At 37.7% G+C, this 18,029-nt stretch overlaps 1 protein-coding gene across 7 annotated transcripts in view; it reads left to right on the top strand.

Moving 5' to 3' along the window:
* The window catches only part of TTC17 (tetratricopeptide repeat domain 17), a 139,182-nt gene that overhangs the window by 14,621 nt on the left and 106,532 nt on the right, over window positions 1-18,029 (top strand). For 4 of the 7 annotated variants that reach the window (XM_005578147.5, XM_005578145.5, XM_074013914.1 and 1 more), the window contains exon 2: window positions 11,933-12,022. The exons of the other annotated variants lie outside the window; for them this stretch is intronic. In XM_005578147.5, coding sequence (XP_005578204.1) covers window positions 11,933-12,022 — 90 coding nt within the window. The remainder of the gene's footprint in view (window positions 1-11,932; window positions 12,023-18,029) is intronic. 7 annotated transcript variants of the gene reach the window in all.

Raw genomic sequence — 18,029 nt, 5'->3', positions numbered from 1 at the left:
CACACTTGTTGGGATGGGATTGCAGTAAAATAAATTAGTTATGCTGATATCTTCCCCCAACATTTGATACTACTGTTTTGATGCATAATCAAGTTTAACTATATTTGATTGTCTCTTTTTTGTAGAGCAGTCATTTCCAGCACGAAATATCAAAGTAATTCCCTGGCTGTTGAGTTTGCCATCACCTGAGTAATGATCTAGCTAATAAGGTTCAATTTCTGGCACTGGTTTTAGTGTCCCCTTTCAAATATTTGACTAACCTATCTGACTAATAATTTTTAGGCTCATGCTCACTTTCTTCATGTCTAGTATTATGTCTGGTACTTAGTGGGTGCATATATTGGTGGGTGCATCCTATTGCTGCTATTAAAAATTACCACAAACTTTCTGGTTTAAAACAACACTAATTTATAATCTTACAGTTACGTAGGTTAGAAGTCCAACCCACGTCTCGCTGGGCTAAAATCAAGGAGACAGCAGTGCTGCATACGTTTCTGGAGGCTGTAGGGGCGAGTCCATTGCCTTGCTTTTTACAGCTGCCAGAGGCTGCTCACATTTTTTGGCTCTTGGCCCCCTTTTGCTGCATCTTCAGAGATAGCTGTGTTGCAGTCCTTTGCCAATTCTGCCTTAGTTGCATCCCTCTCTTTGACTGCCCCATTCCACTTTTAAGTTCGTTATGATTAGATTAAAGCCTCCTTATAATCCAGGTGATACTATTTTAATTAAAGTAATCTGATTAGCAACCTTAGTCTGATTAACACCTTAATTCCCTTTTGCCACATAACGTAATATATTCAAAGGTTGTAGGGATTAAGACATGGGCCATCATTCTGCCTACCACTGTGCCGGATAAATATTTGCTGCTGGAATTTGAGTCTCTTCTGAGTTACATATAAAACAGCTCTAACAGCAAAGCTACATTATGTCTGTGTTTATAAGAATACAGTCAAGTATGCAAAGGAGAAAACCCATGACTGTTGTGTCTTGATCCAGCTTTTCACTTACCTTCCTTTTATAGTTACAAATGTTCTACTTTATTAATTATGTTATTTGTATGTGTCCTGGTGACATAAATTAGAAAATGTGGACTGGTAGCACTACTGTAAGAAGTTATTCATTTTTGGTTCATGTTGAAAATGGTTACTAACTTGCTTACCAATTAGGAGAATGGTGATTGTTTACAGACATGAATATTCTCATAAAATGGACTGCAACACTGTAGATGTTCAAATATAGATAACTGCAATACATGTGTCCCATACCTAGGTTATTTTATGTAAATTTGCACCTGTAAAGATCCATTTGTATATTTCAGGAACTGAAAATGAGAAGGTAAAATCCAGTTGAGGGTAAAACTTTAGAAAACAGGGATATAAGGCCATGGAAATTCAGATGATAGTCAAGATTTAGCATTTTCATTTATTTAACATTTGTTTTTTACTTTGATGACTTGATATCCTGTAAGATTAAAATTGGTTTCTAATTGCTTTTGTTTTTTGTGGGGTTTTTTTTGGTTTTTTTGAGACAGAGTCTCGCTTTGTCACCCAGGCTGGAGTACAGCGGTGCAATCTCAGTTCACTGCAACCTCTGCCTCCCAGGTTCAAGCGATTCTCCTGCCTCAGCCTCCTGAGTAGCTGGGACTACAAGCGCACGCCACCATGCCCGGCTAATTGTTGTATTTTTAGTGGAGACGGGGTTTCACCATGTTGGCTAGGCTGGTCTCAAACTCCTGACCACAGGAGTTCTCCCGCCTTGGCCTCCCAAAGTGCTGGGATTACAGGCCTGAGCCACCGTACCTGGCCTCTGATTTTTCAAAAATACTGTATAAGTGCTCTAGCTTCAAAAAGTCCTAATTAACAAATATATTTCCAAATCTTTGCAGTTCATTATAATAGTTTTCTCAATCTCATACAATGAACTGTTTCTAGTAAAAGATCTGTTTATATTACACATTTGTTTTGACAGTTATAGCCAGGAGCTCATGTGTATCTCTTTGAAGAGTGGAAGCTGGGCTACTATTTTGTGAACTTGTACTTCTCTAAACCTCAAAGAAGATGCAAGCCGATGGTGGTTAGACTTGAATCCTGAAGAGATAATTCCGTGAGAAGTGGAGCAACAGACTTTCTGCCTGCATCATTCTGTCCCTGTGAAACTCATCTTGCTTGCCACCATAGTAGCCTGGCAGGGATCGCATACAGAAGGGTCCCTTAGGCAATCATTTGAAAATAGCTTTGACCTAGATTTGTGATAAGGGTAAAAATCTGAGGGAAGAAAGGTAAGGAGCAAGAAAATACAAAAGGTGTTGCATTTTTGAGGTGTTCTACCTAGCCCTTTATCTGTGAGAGAAATTTTTTTTTCTGTAAATGAATATATGAGGGAAAAATACGAGATTTTTCCTCGGACTTGACCTTATAGTTGTCATTACAGTTTAAGAAGAAAAAAAAAAAAACGATAAAACATGTTACATAGTGTTCTAAAGTTTCAGTGTTAACAAGATGACCTATGGATAGCACATTAGAAAAATAAGCACTTTACAAATTTAAATAATACATGCTCACTGTAGAAAAAGTCAGAAAGCACAGACAAGAAGAGAATAATCACCTAGAGTCATATCAACCAGAAACCACATTCTTAAAATATGATATATAAACTGTCAGATAGTTAAAGAGAGGCAGCAAGGTTTTGTTTTGTTTTGTTTGAGATGGGGTCTCTGTTGTCCAGGCTGGAGTGCAGTGGCACAATCATGACTCACTGCAGCCTCAAACTCCTCAAGTAGTTCTCCCACATCAGTCCCCCAAGTAGCTAAGACAGGCACATGCCACCACACCCAGCTACTTTTAAAAATTGTTTTGTAGAGTTGGGGTTTTGCTGTATTATTCGGGGAGGAGGGGAGGTCTTGAACTCCTGATCTCAGGTGATCTTCCTTCTTTGGCCTCCCAGAGTGCGAAGATTACAGGTGTGAACCATCACAGTCAGGTGAGATTTTTTTATAAGTACACTGTGAATGGAAAAAACATCTCAGTTTCTCCCACTGTTCTCTTACAACACGTTTCTGACACCACCACCAAGCAACCAATCAGTTCTGCAGCTGACACCGGCTAGGTGGCTTCCAGTTCAGTTCTGACACGTCTACCTGGCAGTGGCTTCAGATCCTACAGGTTGAGAGTTCAGTCCCACAAGACTCCGCCCACCGCATTTAGTCCCAGCCTCTTCTGACCAACCAGCTTCAAGTTGGGGCTCCCACAGCTGCCTCTTTGAGTTCAGTTAATTTGCCAGAGTGGCTCACAGAACTCAAGGAAACTTATTTATATTTACTGGTTTATTTTATTAGAAAAGATACAGATGAAGAGATGTACAGAGCGACGTATGGGGCAAAGGGTGTAGAACTTCCATGCCTTCTCCAGGAACTTCCACGTGTTCGGCTCTCTGGAATCTCCTGAACTCAGTCCTTTTGGGGTTTTATGGAGGCTTTATTATATGGGCATGATTGCGTAAACCATTGGCCACTGGTGATCAACTTAACCTTCAGCCCCTCTTCTCTCACCAGAGGTTGAGGGGTGGGGCTGAAAGTCCTTATCATGCCTTAGTCTTTCCAAGGACCTTCCCCCATCCTGAAACTACCTAGGGGCTACCAGCCATAAGTCAACTCACTACTGTACAAAAAGACAGCACTTTGGAGATTCTAAGGATTTTAGGAGTTGTATGCCAAGAAAAAGTGGGTGGGGTGGAAGACCAAATATATATTTTACGATATCACATACACAAAAGAAATACATATGGCCAAGGAAGAAACTAAAATGTATTCATGGCCTGACGCAGCAGCTCACCTGCAGTCCCAGCTACTCCGGAGGCTAAGGTGGGAGGATTGCTTGATCACAGGCATTCAAGGTTATGGTGAACTATGATCACACCACTCCACTTTAGCCTTGGTGACAGAGCAAGACCCTATCTCTTTAAACAAAAAAGAAAAAAAAAAGTGTGTGTGTGTGTGTGTATATATATATATATTCACCCTTATTTCTGCATTCCTAAGGATGTGTAGGAACTCGGTCATTGTTGTTAGGGATTTAAGTTGATTCAACTGTTCTGGAGAAAATCTAGCAAAAACTGTAAATTTAAAAATGTCAAAAAAAAAAAAAAAAAAAGTGCAATTCCTTTAACCTAACAGCTTTCTTTCTATTACAGGGAAGAAATAATCTGATAGCTGTCTAAAAAGGTTTGTGGGTTTGTTTTGTTTTGTTTTTTTTTTTTTTTTGAGAAGGAGCCACTCTTGTTGCCCAGGCTGGAGTGTAGTAGCATGATCTCCTTTCACTGCAACTTCCACTTCCTGGGTTCAAGTGATTCTCCTGCCTCAGCCTCCCAAGTAGCTGGGATTACAGGGACCTGCCACCACGCCCAGCTAATCTATTTTTATATTTATTTATTTATTTATGAGACAGAGTTTCACTCTGTTGACCGGGCCGAAGTGCAATGGCACGATCTTAGCTCACTGCAACCTCCACCTCCCGGATTCTAGTGATTTTCCTGCCTCAGCCTCCCAAGTAGCTGAGATTACAAGCATGTGCCACTACGCCCGGCTAATTTTTATATTTTTAGTAGAGATGGGGTTTCACCATGTTGGTAAGGCTAGTCTTGAACTCCTGACCTTAGGTAATCCACCCACCTCAGCCTGCCAAAGTGCTGAGATTACAGGTGTGAGCCACTGTGTCCAGCCAAATGTTTTAGTATAGGATGTTCATTGTAGTATTGTTAAAAAGGGAGAATAACCAAAAACCTGAATTTTAGTTAGGAACCTGGGAAAATAATATTAACCACTACAAATATTGACATAGGTCTGTATTTACTGGGAAGTCTGACAAAGTGTAGAGAGGAATAGAGAGAGGAAGGAAATAATATAGTAGATATATGATTATCCTATTTTTGTGAAAATATTTATCTACAAAGCTCTGTGTGTTTGTGTATGTATGTAGAAGTTATCCTGATATGATATATATCTCACAGCAGATACCTCTGAAAGTGAAATTTCAAGTAATTTTTATTTTCTCCTTCATATTGTCTATATGGTACTGTGTTTGTTTTTACAGTAAAATGTAGTTTATAATTCTAGAAAAGATTTTGTTAGTATTAAGTAGCTTAGGGATAAAGAGGGCTGATTTTGCCTGTAATAAAATGAACAACCTAACTGCTCAGAAATAGCCACGGCTAATTGGAGCCTTGGTTTAATTTGACAAATTGACAGTTTAAAAGAAGCTTTTTTTTTTTTTTTTGAGGCAGAGTCTCACTCTGTTGCCCAGGCTGGAGTGCAGTGGCGCAATCTCTGCTCACTGCATGCTCCGCCTCCCAGGTTCACGCCATTCTCCTGCCTCAGCCTCCCAAGTAGCTGGAACTACAGGCGCCTGCCAGCACGCCTGGCTAATTTTTTGTATTTTTAGTAGAGTTGGAGTTTCACTGTGTTAGCCAGGATGGTCTCGATCACCTGACCTCATGATCTGCCCGCCTCGGCCTCCCAAAGTGCTGGGATTACAGGCATGAGCCACCGTGCCCGGCCCTGAAAGAAGCTTTTAACTACAGCTTTGAAAAATATTCCTGCCCATAGTAAGTATGAATTTATATGGGCAAATTGAAAGAATGATAATTTCATTCATTTGAATATCAGACTATTTCGGAGGTATAGGTCTGGCTAGTAAAAATGTGATACTTTTATGGTAACGTTAAATCTTTTATAGAAGTAGGATTTTAAAATTAAAAGGAATTTTAGAAATTATTTGCTTGTGTCCCTTCAGTTTATAGATGAAGAAACAGAAGCCCAGGCAGGGAAGATGATCTGTTTAAATCCACACAGCTAGTCATAGACTGGTCAGATGCATATTTTGTTTCTGATCTCTGGTAGCTTAGCCACTTTACCTTTTTTTCCAAATAGTCATCAGTGAATGATAATGCTTTAGCAGATGGAGTTGGTGTGTCTAATAAATGTGGCAGAGTATCTAACAGACCCTGTCCTCAATCAATCAACAGTATATTAAATGCCTAACATATACCTGAAAGCAAGTTACATACTGAGGGCAGAAAAAGAAATATATAAAAAATGTTTGTGGGAAAGGACTCCCTATTCAATAAATGGTGCTGGGATGACTGGCTAGCCGTATGCAGAAGTATGAAACTATATCCCTACCTTTCACCATATACAGAAATTAACTCAAGATGGATTAAAGACTTAAATATAAGAAATAAAACTACAAAAATCCTAGCAGAAAACCCAGGAAATGTCATTCTGGACATAGGCCTGGGCAAAGAATTTATGACTAAGACCCCAAAAGCAATTGCAACAAACCAGAAATGGACAGTGAGACCTAATGAAACTAAAAAGCTTCTGCACAGCAAAACATCAACAGAGTAAAACTATAGAATGGGAGAAAATATTCTCAAACTGTGCACCCAACAAAGATCTGATATCCAGAATCTGTAAGGAACTTAATTCAACAAGCAAAAAACAACTCCATTAAAAAATGAGCAGATGACTTGAACAGGCACTTCTCAAAAGAAGGCATACATGCAGCCAACAAATACGAAAAAATGCTCAACATCACTAATCATTAGAGAAGTGCAAATCAGAACCACAATAAGATACCATCTCACACCAGTCAGAATGACTATTATTAAAAAGACCAAAAAAAAAAAAAAAAAAAAAAGATGTTGGCAAGGCTATAGAGAAAATGGAAGGCTTATACACAGTTGATGGGAATGTAAATTAGTTCAGCCCCTGTGGAGATTTCTCAAAGAACTTAATACAGAACTACCATTTGATCCAGCAGTTCCTGTACTGATTATATACCCAAAGAAAAATAAATCTTTCTACCATAAAGACATGTGTACTCCTATGTTCATCACAGTGCTGTTCACAATAACAAAGATGTGGAATCAACCTAGGTGCCCATTAACCGTGGACTGAATAAAGAAAATGTGGTACATATACATCAAGGAGTACTATGCAGTGGGGAAAAAGAATGAAATTACGTCCTTTGCAATAACACGGCTGTAACTAGAGGCCATTGTCCTAAGCAAATTAATGCATAAACAGAAAAGCACATACTGCATGTTCTTATAAGTCGGAGCTAAGCATTGAGTACTCATAGTCATAAAGATGGGAACAGTAGATGCTGGGGACTACTAGAAGGTGAAGGGTTGAAAAACTGTAAGGTATTATGCTCAGTACCTGGGTAGTGGGATCATTTATACACCAAACGTCAGTGACACAATTTACCCATTTAACATATGTGTACATGTACCCCCCAAACCTAAAATAAAAGTTGAAAAAAATAGATACCTATATGTAGCAAAAATTGGTACCTGGATTTTGAATGATTTATGTGTATTTAAATTTAAACCAGCTGTGATTATGGTCAAAAATGTTTTGGAGAGACAGACATATAGTAATTAAATATAAACGCTATTACAGAAGTGTGTATAAAGTGCTATGGGAACTCAAGAGAAGGATGTCTTCACAAAAGAAATGTCATTTGGCCTTCATGTACAGCACAAGGATAGAACTGCATTCCAGGTAGAGGAAGCAGTATGTGCAAAGGCACAGAGGCTCTTAAAAGAGCCACAGTAGTAATAAGATGACCTAGGCAGAGGGACATCAGTGAAAATTAGGTGGAAGTTTAGAAATAACACACCAATACTTTCTGTATTGTAAAGTTTTCATTGGACCGTTTAGGCAGATTCTAAGGGCTGCAGATACAGTTTGATTCAGGACTCAAATAGTATAACAAGGATCGCTTTTTCTGTTTCTGTTTCTTTGCTTCTTCATCCCCATTCTCAGGCCCCATGTAGATACCAGATGGCTAGTTACCAATAGCTCAAAGTTCTGGATTAGAGTCTCTTTAGGACCAACTGACCTTACTGGAGTAGTATCTTAGAAATAATCACCATGACCAAGGGAAAGGAATTCTCTGACAAGGGCTTCCCATGTGGGGAAGGAAGCAAGTGGGGTGCTTTTGCCACAAGGAGGGACTTACGGATATTGCATAGCAGACACTACAAATACTCAACAGAACCATTTCAGATTTTACATAGAGGCAAAATGTTGGCGGCTTTGGAGATTTTGATTTCTGTTTTGCTTCATATTATCTTAATATTTAAATAACTTTAATTCTGAATTAAAATTTTTAAATTATTTTGTCCCTAGTTTCTAACTTAAGGGGAAAACTTTTAAAAAAGAATGGCATAATTTAAGATTATATTCATCAGTTTCCAACCGCTATTTGGAGAATAAGATTATATTCATCAGTTTCCAACCGCTATTTGGAGAAGAGTGAGTTTCCCATGTTGCTTTCGTGTACTCAGATGAATACCATTTAAAAAACAGTAAAAGTGTGCAGTATATATGAAGAATAAGTTGCACATGAGAGCTTGAATTAATGTTACAACAGAAATGTTCAGTTTTCTGCCATAAAGAATAATTAAAAAGTGATTGACTCAAATTTGTTTTTGTAGGGCATCAAAAATGTTTATACTCTTAAATTGGTTAAAATGTTCACCCTTAATCTGATTTGGCAGTGAAATAATTACCCTCATATAGTGAGTGATATTTCCATGTTACCATGTGAACTTACTGAATTTGTTGAGATAGCGCTCCAGATTGGAGGTATAGATATTAACCATATCTTGGTTAATTAATACAAAACATGAAAATAATTTGATAGGAGTAAAATATTTACTCATGTTATATGTAATTGGATACATGTACAGGTTGAGTATTCCTAATCTGAAAATGCAGAATCCAAAATGCTCCAGTGAACTCAAAAAGTATCGGATTTTGGAGCATTTCGGATTTTGGATTTTCAGATAAGGAATATTCAACTTGTACTTATATAATGTATTAAAAGGAAAATGAAATTGAATTGCCTTATATGGCTTGTCATTTTCCTTATTATAATAAATTGCTACAGTAACAGTCAGATTCTGTTTACTTGGAACTCTTAGAGAATGAATCGTTCTGAATAATGGAATTCCATGGAGTCTGATTTCCAGGTACTTGATCAGGTTTTCCCTGTAGTTTAAATTTTTCTCTAAAATACTTTTCATGATTTCTTCACCTCCTTAAAGTTAAGTGAAAATTATTCTAATTTTTCTTTACAATTAGGTTATTGTTTGCATCATTTATTGTGCTGTGCAGCAGTGGAAGTTTGTAGGGTTGTTTATCCTTTGTGAAAAAGCCATAAAGTGCTTTGAGATCTTGTGTGTTCATTATGTCCTTTTTAACCTGCCTCTCTCTAATTCCTGTCTCTTTTTTGCTTCTGGGCTTATAGCGCCTCTTTTCAATGCTAAAGACTTTGAATGGCATATTACCATTCTTTTACAGGTTGTATATAACACAGGAGTACATAGACTCTAAACATAGACTCATAGTGGGCCTGGCTTATAAACATTTATTGGTTGAATGGATGTTGTAACATGGCCATGGCATTGCTTAAAAATGGGGATGTGTTCTGAGAAATGTATCAGGTGATTTCAGCCTTGTGCAAACATCATAGAGTATACTTACACACACCTAGATGGTACAGCCTACTACACACCTAGGCTACAAACTTATACAGCATGTTATGGTACTGTAGGCAGTTGTAACACAATGGTAAGTATTTGTGTATCTAAACATAGAAAAGGCACAGTAAAAATACAGTATTAGGTTGGGCGCCATGGCTCATGCCTATAATCCCAGGACTTTGGGGGCCGAGGCAGGCGAATCGCAAGATCAGGAGTTCGAGACCAGGCTGGCCAACATGGTGAAACTCCATCTCTACTAAAAATACAAAAACTTAGCTGGGCGTAGTGGCGGATGCCTGTAATCCCAGCTACTCGGGAGGCTAAGGCAGGAGAATCGCTTGAACCAGGGAGGCTTGCAATGAGTCGAGATCACACCACTGCACTCCAGCCCAGGAGACAGAGTGAGACTCCATCTAAAAAAAAAAAAAAAAATCCCAGTATTATAATCTCATGATCTCATGGGACCACCATCACATACGCAGTTTGCCATTGACTGAAATGTTACTTGGCATGTAACCGTATTTACAAAGTTGTCAAACATACTCTGATAATCTTCTAAGGAGGAGAAGTATTTGAGAGGTGAGAAATTCACATTAACATTTTCCAAAGACAGTTATCATACATCTTAAAATTTAAGAACTTGAAAGTACCTCAGAAAACATGTATGTCAGGCTGTAAGTCTTCTGCAGTCAACCTTTATCTGGCAACATCTTTGCCATTTTCTGTCACCTCAAAAAGAGAAACACAGCTGTCAGTAAACTCCCTTCCTTCTGCTAATACTTTTATCTTTATGCCTCCTCTGTATCTTTGCTGAACTAAAAGCTTCAAGGAAATGATAAGTACTTCCTCACAATTGAATGTTGACCAGACCCATGCTATTCAAATATTATAAAACTTTGTTATCTAGTAACTTTTTAATCTAAAGCTAAGTTATGCTTTAAATAGTTCTTTCAATCTTCATTTATCTCATTTTTTTCTTTCTTGCAATTCTTCACATATCAGGTAAACAGACTAGTTAGGCATTTTGTTTTTTGGTTTTGTTTTATTTTGTTTTTTGTTCTTTTGAGACAGTCTCGCTCTGTTGTCCAGGCTGAAGTGCATTGGCACAATCTCAGCTTACTGCAGCCTCCACCTCCCAGGTTCAAGCGATTCTCCTACCTCAGCCTCCCGAATAGCTGGGACTACAGTCCTGCGCCACCATGCCAGCTAATTTTTATATTTTTAATAGAGATGAGGTTTCGCCGTGTTGGCCAGGCTGGTCTCCAACTTTTGAGTCTCAAACTTTCGACCTCAGGTGATCCACCTGCCTTGGCCTCGCAAAGTGTTGGGATTACAGGCATGAGCCACCACGCTCAGCCTGGGTTAGGCATTTTGGAATGGGACTGTCACACTTCCACAGGTCCTTCCCTCCCCCAATTTTATTTTTTCTAAAAATCTCATTTAAAAATACCTGTAGAGTCATGTACTAAATAGCTATCTCTTGATGTCTGGACAGAGTTGTAAATTAAGCACCTTCTCCTCCTTCCTTATGTGAAGCTCTTATACTCTGGTCACTGGCAGTAGCTTTAACATTTTTTCTGTATCCCATTCCTCTGGACAGTGGGTCTCTCTGTCACTTTATTGATTGACTTAGGTTGTTTCTAATTTTACTTTTGCAGCTACAAATATTGTAGTGAGCATCCTTATGTATATTGCCTACTTATTGAACAATGTCTGTAGGATAGTTTCCTAGACTTTGTTTTGCTCAAAGGTTATGCACTTGTAACATTTTGATATATTTTGTCAAATGACACTCCAAACAATGAGAACACATTTATAAGCCAGCTACCAGTATATGAGTGTTCATTTTTTCTACAGCTTCAACATAATTGTTTGATTTGTTGATCCAGAGAGCATGAGCAATAAGTAATAAATCTCAAGGTTATTTTCTATTATCTTTGATTTATGACTTCTACAAATAGCTTTCAAAAAGAGGTGCATTTAATATTTTCCTTTTATCACTTCCAAGCCTATTCAGATATGAAATGTGCTATCAAAACAAGACAATTCATTTTTTATTATTACAGGCATGAAACATCATTTAAGGAAGTTACTTTATCAATCATTGCCAAATACTTCTTTACTATTACATCACCTGTCAAGTCAGGATATGTACTTTGAATGCTTTTTCTTCCAAGTTGGAGTTTACAGGACAACTGTTGAACTTGTCATTTCCTTTGCTAACATTTACATGTGATCACTTTGAAATACTCCTTGAGTTTTGCTGAGCAATAACACTGATTACAATGGTGAATGAACAGTAATTTAAAGCATATTAAAGGAGACTTTGTTAATCCAAACAAGCATTAATGAATCTGAGCTTTGTTTATTTATTGCTTGCTTGCAGGTGGATTCACCAATGAACTTGAAGCATCCTCATGACCTAGTCATATTAATGAGACAAGAAACAACAGTTAACTACCTCAAAGAATTAGAGGTGAGGCAACTGGGCACATGCGATGCAGCTGAAGCTTGCTGCATTTCACAGGAGCCATTGTGTTCAAAGAAAAGCTAAAGCATATTATTTTTTAAGTCTGATTCTTCTAACTTTTGCAGGAATATACTACCTGCAATTTTTTAAAAATCATTTTATCAAAGTGATATTTGAGCAATAGTGAGAAAAACAGACTACTTTAGCCTGGGTATGTGCCTGACTCTTAAAACTCATTTATCTTTGAACAGAGTTTCCATGTTTTTAAGTTTTTTCATCAAATATGAAAATGATATAATCTCTGAAGATATTCCTAGAATAATTTGGGTAAAATCTGAAAGAAAGAAAGAAACATTTTAATAGCCTAAAAATGTAATTATTGTTTATTCCCAGGTAGTGAAAACTAATGTCTTCCTATTATGTCTTCTTATGGTTGACGTGAAAAACATTAATCACCTTGTACCTTGAAAGCTCGAACCTTACTAGTGCTAATAAAATCTGACCTCTTTTTAAAAATAAACATCAGTTTTCTTTTTCTCTAACATGTTTCCATAAATTGATTTTTGCTTAATAGCAAAGAGTATTTGTTATTTGAAAATCTAGGGTTTTTTCCTCGTGAAATCTTTGCTTAAAAGTTACAGTGTAAATTGAATCTAAATTGTAAAGAAACTATAAGTTGTAGAAACATTAAATCAAATTGCAAAATGAGAAAAAAAACTTGAGAATAATAAAAGTAGTAAGAGTAGAATCAGAGTATTTCACAACTACAAGGAATCATAAGATCCTAATTTTAGAGGCAAGGAAACAAGTAGACCTGAAGACACTGAATTGTCTGACTTCATAAAGCAAGATATGGCAGAACCAGAAACAAAAACTGTATCTCTTGACTTTAAAAGCTGGCATATCTGGTTTTTTGTTGTTGTTGTTTTTTGAGACGAAGTTTCACTCTTGTCACCCAGGCTGGAGTGCAGTGGCACAATCTTGGCTCGCTGCAACCTCCACCTCCCAGGTTCAAGCGATTCTCCTGCCTCAGCCTCCTGAGTAGCTGGAATTACAGGCACCTGCCACCACACCCAGCTCATATTTGTACTTTTAGTAGAGACGAGTTTCGCCATGTTGGCCAGGCTGGTCTCAAACTCCTGACCTCAGGTGATTCACCTGCCTCGGCCTCCCAAAGTGCTGAGATTACAGGCGTGAGTCACCGCACCCAGCCAAAAGCTGGCATACCTGGTAAACTAAGTTGGCTTGTATTTTCTTGTTATGTAAAAGTCCTGAATTTCATTTACTTATATTTAGACTAGTGTATTTATCAATATACGTGTGTCTACAAATAGTTATAAATATGTACTTTTAAAAAATCTGTGAATTAAGAGAGAAAAGTAGCACACGTTAACCAGCTCTGCCTAGGTAGAAGTATATTTAGAGTATTTCTAGAACTTGAATACCTCAACATTGTAAAAATAGTTTCTCACCTTGTACACACTGGTTTTATCACTTGTAAATTTGGAAATGTTGATTTTTGTCAATACTAGGAATTAGACAGTAGGTATCCTTATAGTGCTTCATGCTTGAAAGCATGATCTATTTTTATTTAAACCCAGTGTTCAGAAAGATGCAGTGGTGCAGAAAATCTGTGTTGTTGTTGTTTTTTTTAGGTATATAGGCACATTATATATGTTTATTGCTATTTTGGGAGGCTGTATTATATAAAGAGAAAGAGATTAAATTAGAGGATATATAGGAAGAAAGTGCCATTTCTTAAGTCAGTGAAAATGAAATGAAAAATACTGACTCCAACAATTTTTGGTTAAGGTAATGTAGAAGTTTGTACTTAGTAAACTTCTATTTTTGTTTATACTGATACTAAGTATAAACTTCTATTTTTGTTTATACTTATACTATGAAGCTTCTGCTTCATATGCATAGCAATGACAGGTAAAATATAAAAATAGAAACCAAAATAAAATGTGGGCAGGCTTGAAAGTAGTATAAGCATCTCCATAAACCAGAAATGAGGAGAAGCACTAAATTGGGAATGTGACCAAAGCTACCAACCTGTTGGGCTCCAAGGCCAGGAGCAGGCTATAGTATCTGATATTCAGCACTGTGGGGTTAAGGGAGCTGACAATATTCCATGTAAGATGTAGGAACAGAACGAGGCTTACTGCTTGAAGACTGGGATGAAGCCATTCTGCTCATAGAAAGAGCCTGGCCAAAAAAACAACAACAACAACAAAAGAAAACATATCAAAAACAGAAAGACTAATGCTGATGACCAAAAAAAGGAACTGAATCATCCAATAGTTCAATAATTACATCTTCAATTTCCTGAATATCATTTTAGGGTAGAATATTTGCGATAGGAACTTGAAACCAAAATTGAAAGGTCTGATTCTGAACTTGGTAACTGGATAGAACCTGGAAACAGCCACAAGACTGTGAGACCTAGATGATGGTCATGGAGTGATTGGAAAGAAGGGGATGAGACAGAGGGTGTGAAGAAATACTCCAGGGTTTCTGACTTGAGTGATTGCAAGATTGAAGTTGATGTTAGCTGAGATAAAGAAGACTGAAAGAGGTACAAGATTGGGGAGGAGTTTGGCTTTGAAATGTTAACGTTTGAATTGCCTGTCAGGCATTCAAGAATGGACATCACGTGGGCAGTTGGTTCTTCTAGTGCAAACTCAAGGGGAAAGATTCAGGCTGAAGATAGAAAATTGTTAGTCATTGACAGATAGACTTAAAGCCATGAGACTAGATAAAACAGTTTATCTACCAAGTAGTGACAACTATATGAACATCTTAGATAACAGAAGACAGTGAAGGATAAGGGAAAATCAATTCTACTGAAATTTTATATTCTTTTAAACTATCACTTAAAAATGCGGGCAAAGTAAAGATAATTTCTGACGTACAAAGGCAGTACTAACCACAGACTCTCACTTCAGTTGAAAAATTATTAAGGATGTTTTCTGCAAGAAGAAAAGTAAACCTATTGGAAGTTCATATAATGTATGATAATAAGTTAAAAACATTGATGAAAAAATTGCTAAATTTACTTATTATGCTCTCTGAGGTCAAACTAGATAAAATTAATAATATGCAATTGGGTTGCAGCATGTTCAGTGATTAAAGCATGTTAGATTGTTTTGTCATGTTCAAAAGATAAAAATAACTGAATAAATTAATATGCTATGGGAAAATTTATTGGCAAATATATTAAAAACTTAAGAATGTTGCTTGCTACTTTGTAAGTAGTCTTACCAAAAAATAAACCACAATATAATTTGTTATTCAGTGTAATTGGTTTCCTTTGTCATTCTATCTCTTACATTTTATATATTTAAAAGATTATTCTGAGAACAGATCTATAGGCTTCATCAGACTGCCAAAGAAGTCCATGACACAAAAAGATTATTACTCTAGATCCTGCTGTCAATATTCAGGAAATACAGAAAATAGAGGAACATATTCAGTGAACCTTGACGACCTAGTCAGCAAATTCCCCTAGAATGGCAAACTCTACAGAACAAACAATCCAATTTCCTTTTTTTTTTTTCCTTTTTTTTTTTTTTTTGAGACAGGGTCTTGCTCTGTCACATAGGCTGGAGCGCAGTGGCATGAACACGGCTCACTGCAGCCTCAACTTCCTGGTTGTCTTCCTCATGCTGTCTTCCTGCCTCAGCCTCCTGTGTAGCTGGGACCACAGGCATGCACAATGCCCAGCTATTTTTTTTATTTTTTGTAGAGACAGGGTCTCACTTTGTTGCCTAGGCTGGTTTCAAACTCCTGGGCTCAAGCAGTCCTCCCAACTTAGGCTCCCAAAGTGCTGGGATTATAGGCATGAGCCACCATGTCTGGCCCCAGTTTCTTTAACACATAAATTACAAGGGAGTGGGGAGAGAAAGTATCCAGTAGATTAAAAGAGATGTAAGAGACAAATCACCCAATTGCAGTGTGTATGGACTATATTGAATTCTGATTCAAACAAACTGTATTTTTATTTTTATTTTTTTTATTTTTTATTTTTGAGACGGAGTCTCGCTCTTGTCGCCCAGACTAAAGTACAGTGGCATGATCTCGGCTTACTGCAAACTCCACCTCCCGGGTTCACACCATTCTCCTGCCTCAGCCTCCCGAGTAGCTGGGACTACAGGCACCCACCATCACGCCCAGCTAATTTTTTTATATTTTTAGTAGAGACGGGGTTTCACCGTGTTGACCAGGATGGTCTTGAACTCCTGAGCTGAGGTGATCTGCCTGCCTCGGCCTCCCAAAGTGCTGGGATTACAGGTGGGAGCCATCGTGCCTGGCCTCAAACTATATTTTTAAAAGAGAAGAAACAATTGGGAATTTGAATGCAGACTGGATATTTGATATTAAGGAATTACTGTTTTTTACATGTGATCGTGGTGTGGTGGTTTTATTTTTTTACAAAAGAGGCTTTTCTTTTCAAAACATACTGAAATATTTACTGATGAAAACCAAAAACAAAAAACGTAGGGGACAAGCACTAAAATAATAGACATGCAGGCCAGGTGTGGTGGGCCACACCTGTAATCCTAGCACTTTGGGAGGCTAAGGCAGGAGGATCACTTGAGACTAGGAATTTAAGACGCTGTCTCTACAAAATAATTTTGAAATTAGCCAGGCATGGTGGCAGGCACCTGGAGTCCTAGCTACTGGGGAGGCTGAGGCAGGAGAATTGCATGAGTCCAGAAGTTTGAGCTTACAGTGAGCTATGATAGTACCACTGCACTCCAGCATGAGGGACAGAATGAGACCCTGTCTCAAAAAAAAAAAAGGTAAATCTATAGTTACCAAACTTACAAATAAAAAAGAGGATATAGGAGGAGAGGAGAGAATGTAGAAAACGTATCTGCTATACAAATGCTAAGCAAAAGAAAGCTGATATGGATGTATTTATACAAGTTCACAGTTCCTTATTTGAAATCATTGAGGCTCTATGTGTTTAAGAATATGGTTTTTTGTTTTGGTTGTTTAATTTTAGAAATGTTAGGCCAGGCACAATGGCACACGCCTGTAATCCCAGCACTCTAGGAGGCCGAGGCGGGCAGATTGCTTGAGCCCTGGAGTTCGAGACCAACCTGGGCAGCATGGAGAAATGCTGTTTCTACCAAAAATAGAAAAATTAGCCAGCGTGGTGGTGTGCGCCTGTAGTCCCAGCTACTTGGGAGGCTGAGGTGGGAGGATCACCTGAGCCCAGGACATGGAGGTTGGAGTGAGCTGAGATTGCACCACACCACTGTACTCCAGCAGCCTGGGTCACATACCAAAAACAGGCCTCAAAAAAAAAAAAAAAAAGAAAAGAAATGTGACAGGCACAAATATTTTATATTACATTCTACTTCTCTCAGGGCTGTTTCAAAGTCTATAATCAGATATATTAATATTTCTTTAGTGACATGTATGACCATGCGTGTTAAGAGTATAAAGACTGTAAAATGGCTTTCCATCAGGTTTTGTTGCCATGTGAATTTTAATGCAAAAAAATTTTTTAAAGCTTTAGGTTTTCAGAATTTTAGATTTACAATGATAAAGAACAGTGGGCCTGTCTCAGACAAAGTAAGAGCCTAAAATAATTAATAGACAGATACTACATATTAACAACCTACCACAAAATATAATATCATATACTTGTGTGTACCTAACAACTCGGCCTCATGGATGTGAGTATGTTTATATCAAGACAGCAGAAACTGACAGAATTACATGAAAAGTCAGCCAGGGGAAGCAACTTTAGCAGATTTTTGTCAGAAACTGGTAAGTCCAACAAAAATAAGATACAGGAAGTAACACCTTTGGATCTCTGTATAAATCTATACATAGATGTATACAGCGAGACATAGAAAAAGATATAGAGGGAGCGAGTATGCCCTAAATTGAACAAAGAGAACATACAGTGTTTTCAGTGTAGAATATTTACCAGAATTGACCACTACCAGGATATAAGGGAAGTGATTTACAAAGTTTTGTTATCATGCGTAATATG

Source organism: Macaca fascicularis, chromosome 14 (assembly GCF_037993035.2).
Source record: "Macaca fascicularis isolate 582-1 chromosome 14, T2T-MFA8v1.1".
Classification (NCBI taxonomy): Eukaryota; Metazoa; Chordata; class Mammalia; order Primates; family Cercopithecidae; genus Macaca; species Macaca fascicularis.
This window is presented reverse-complemented; position numbering and strand designations above follow the sequence as displayed.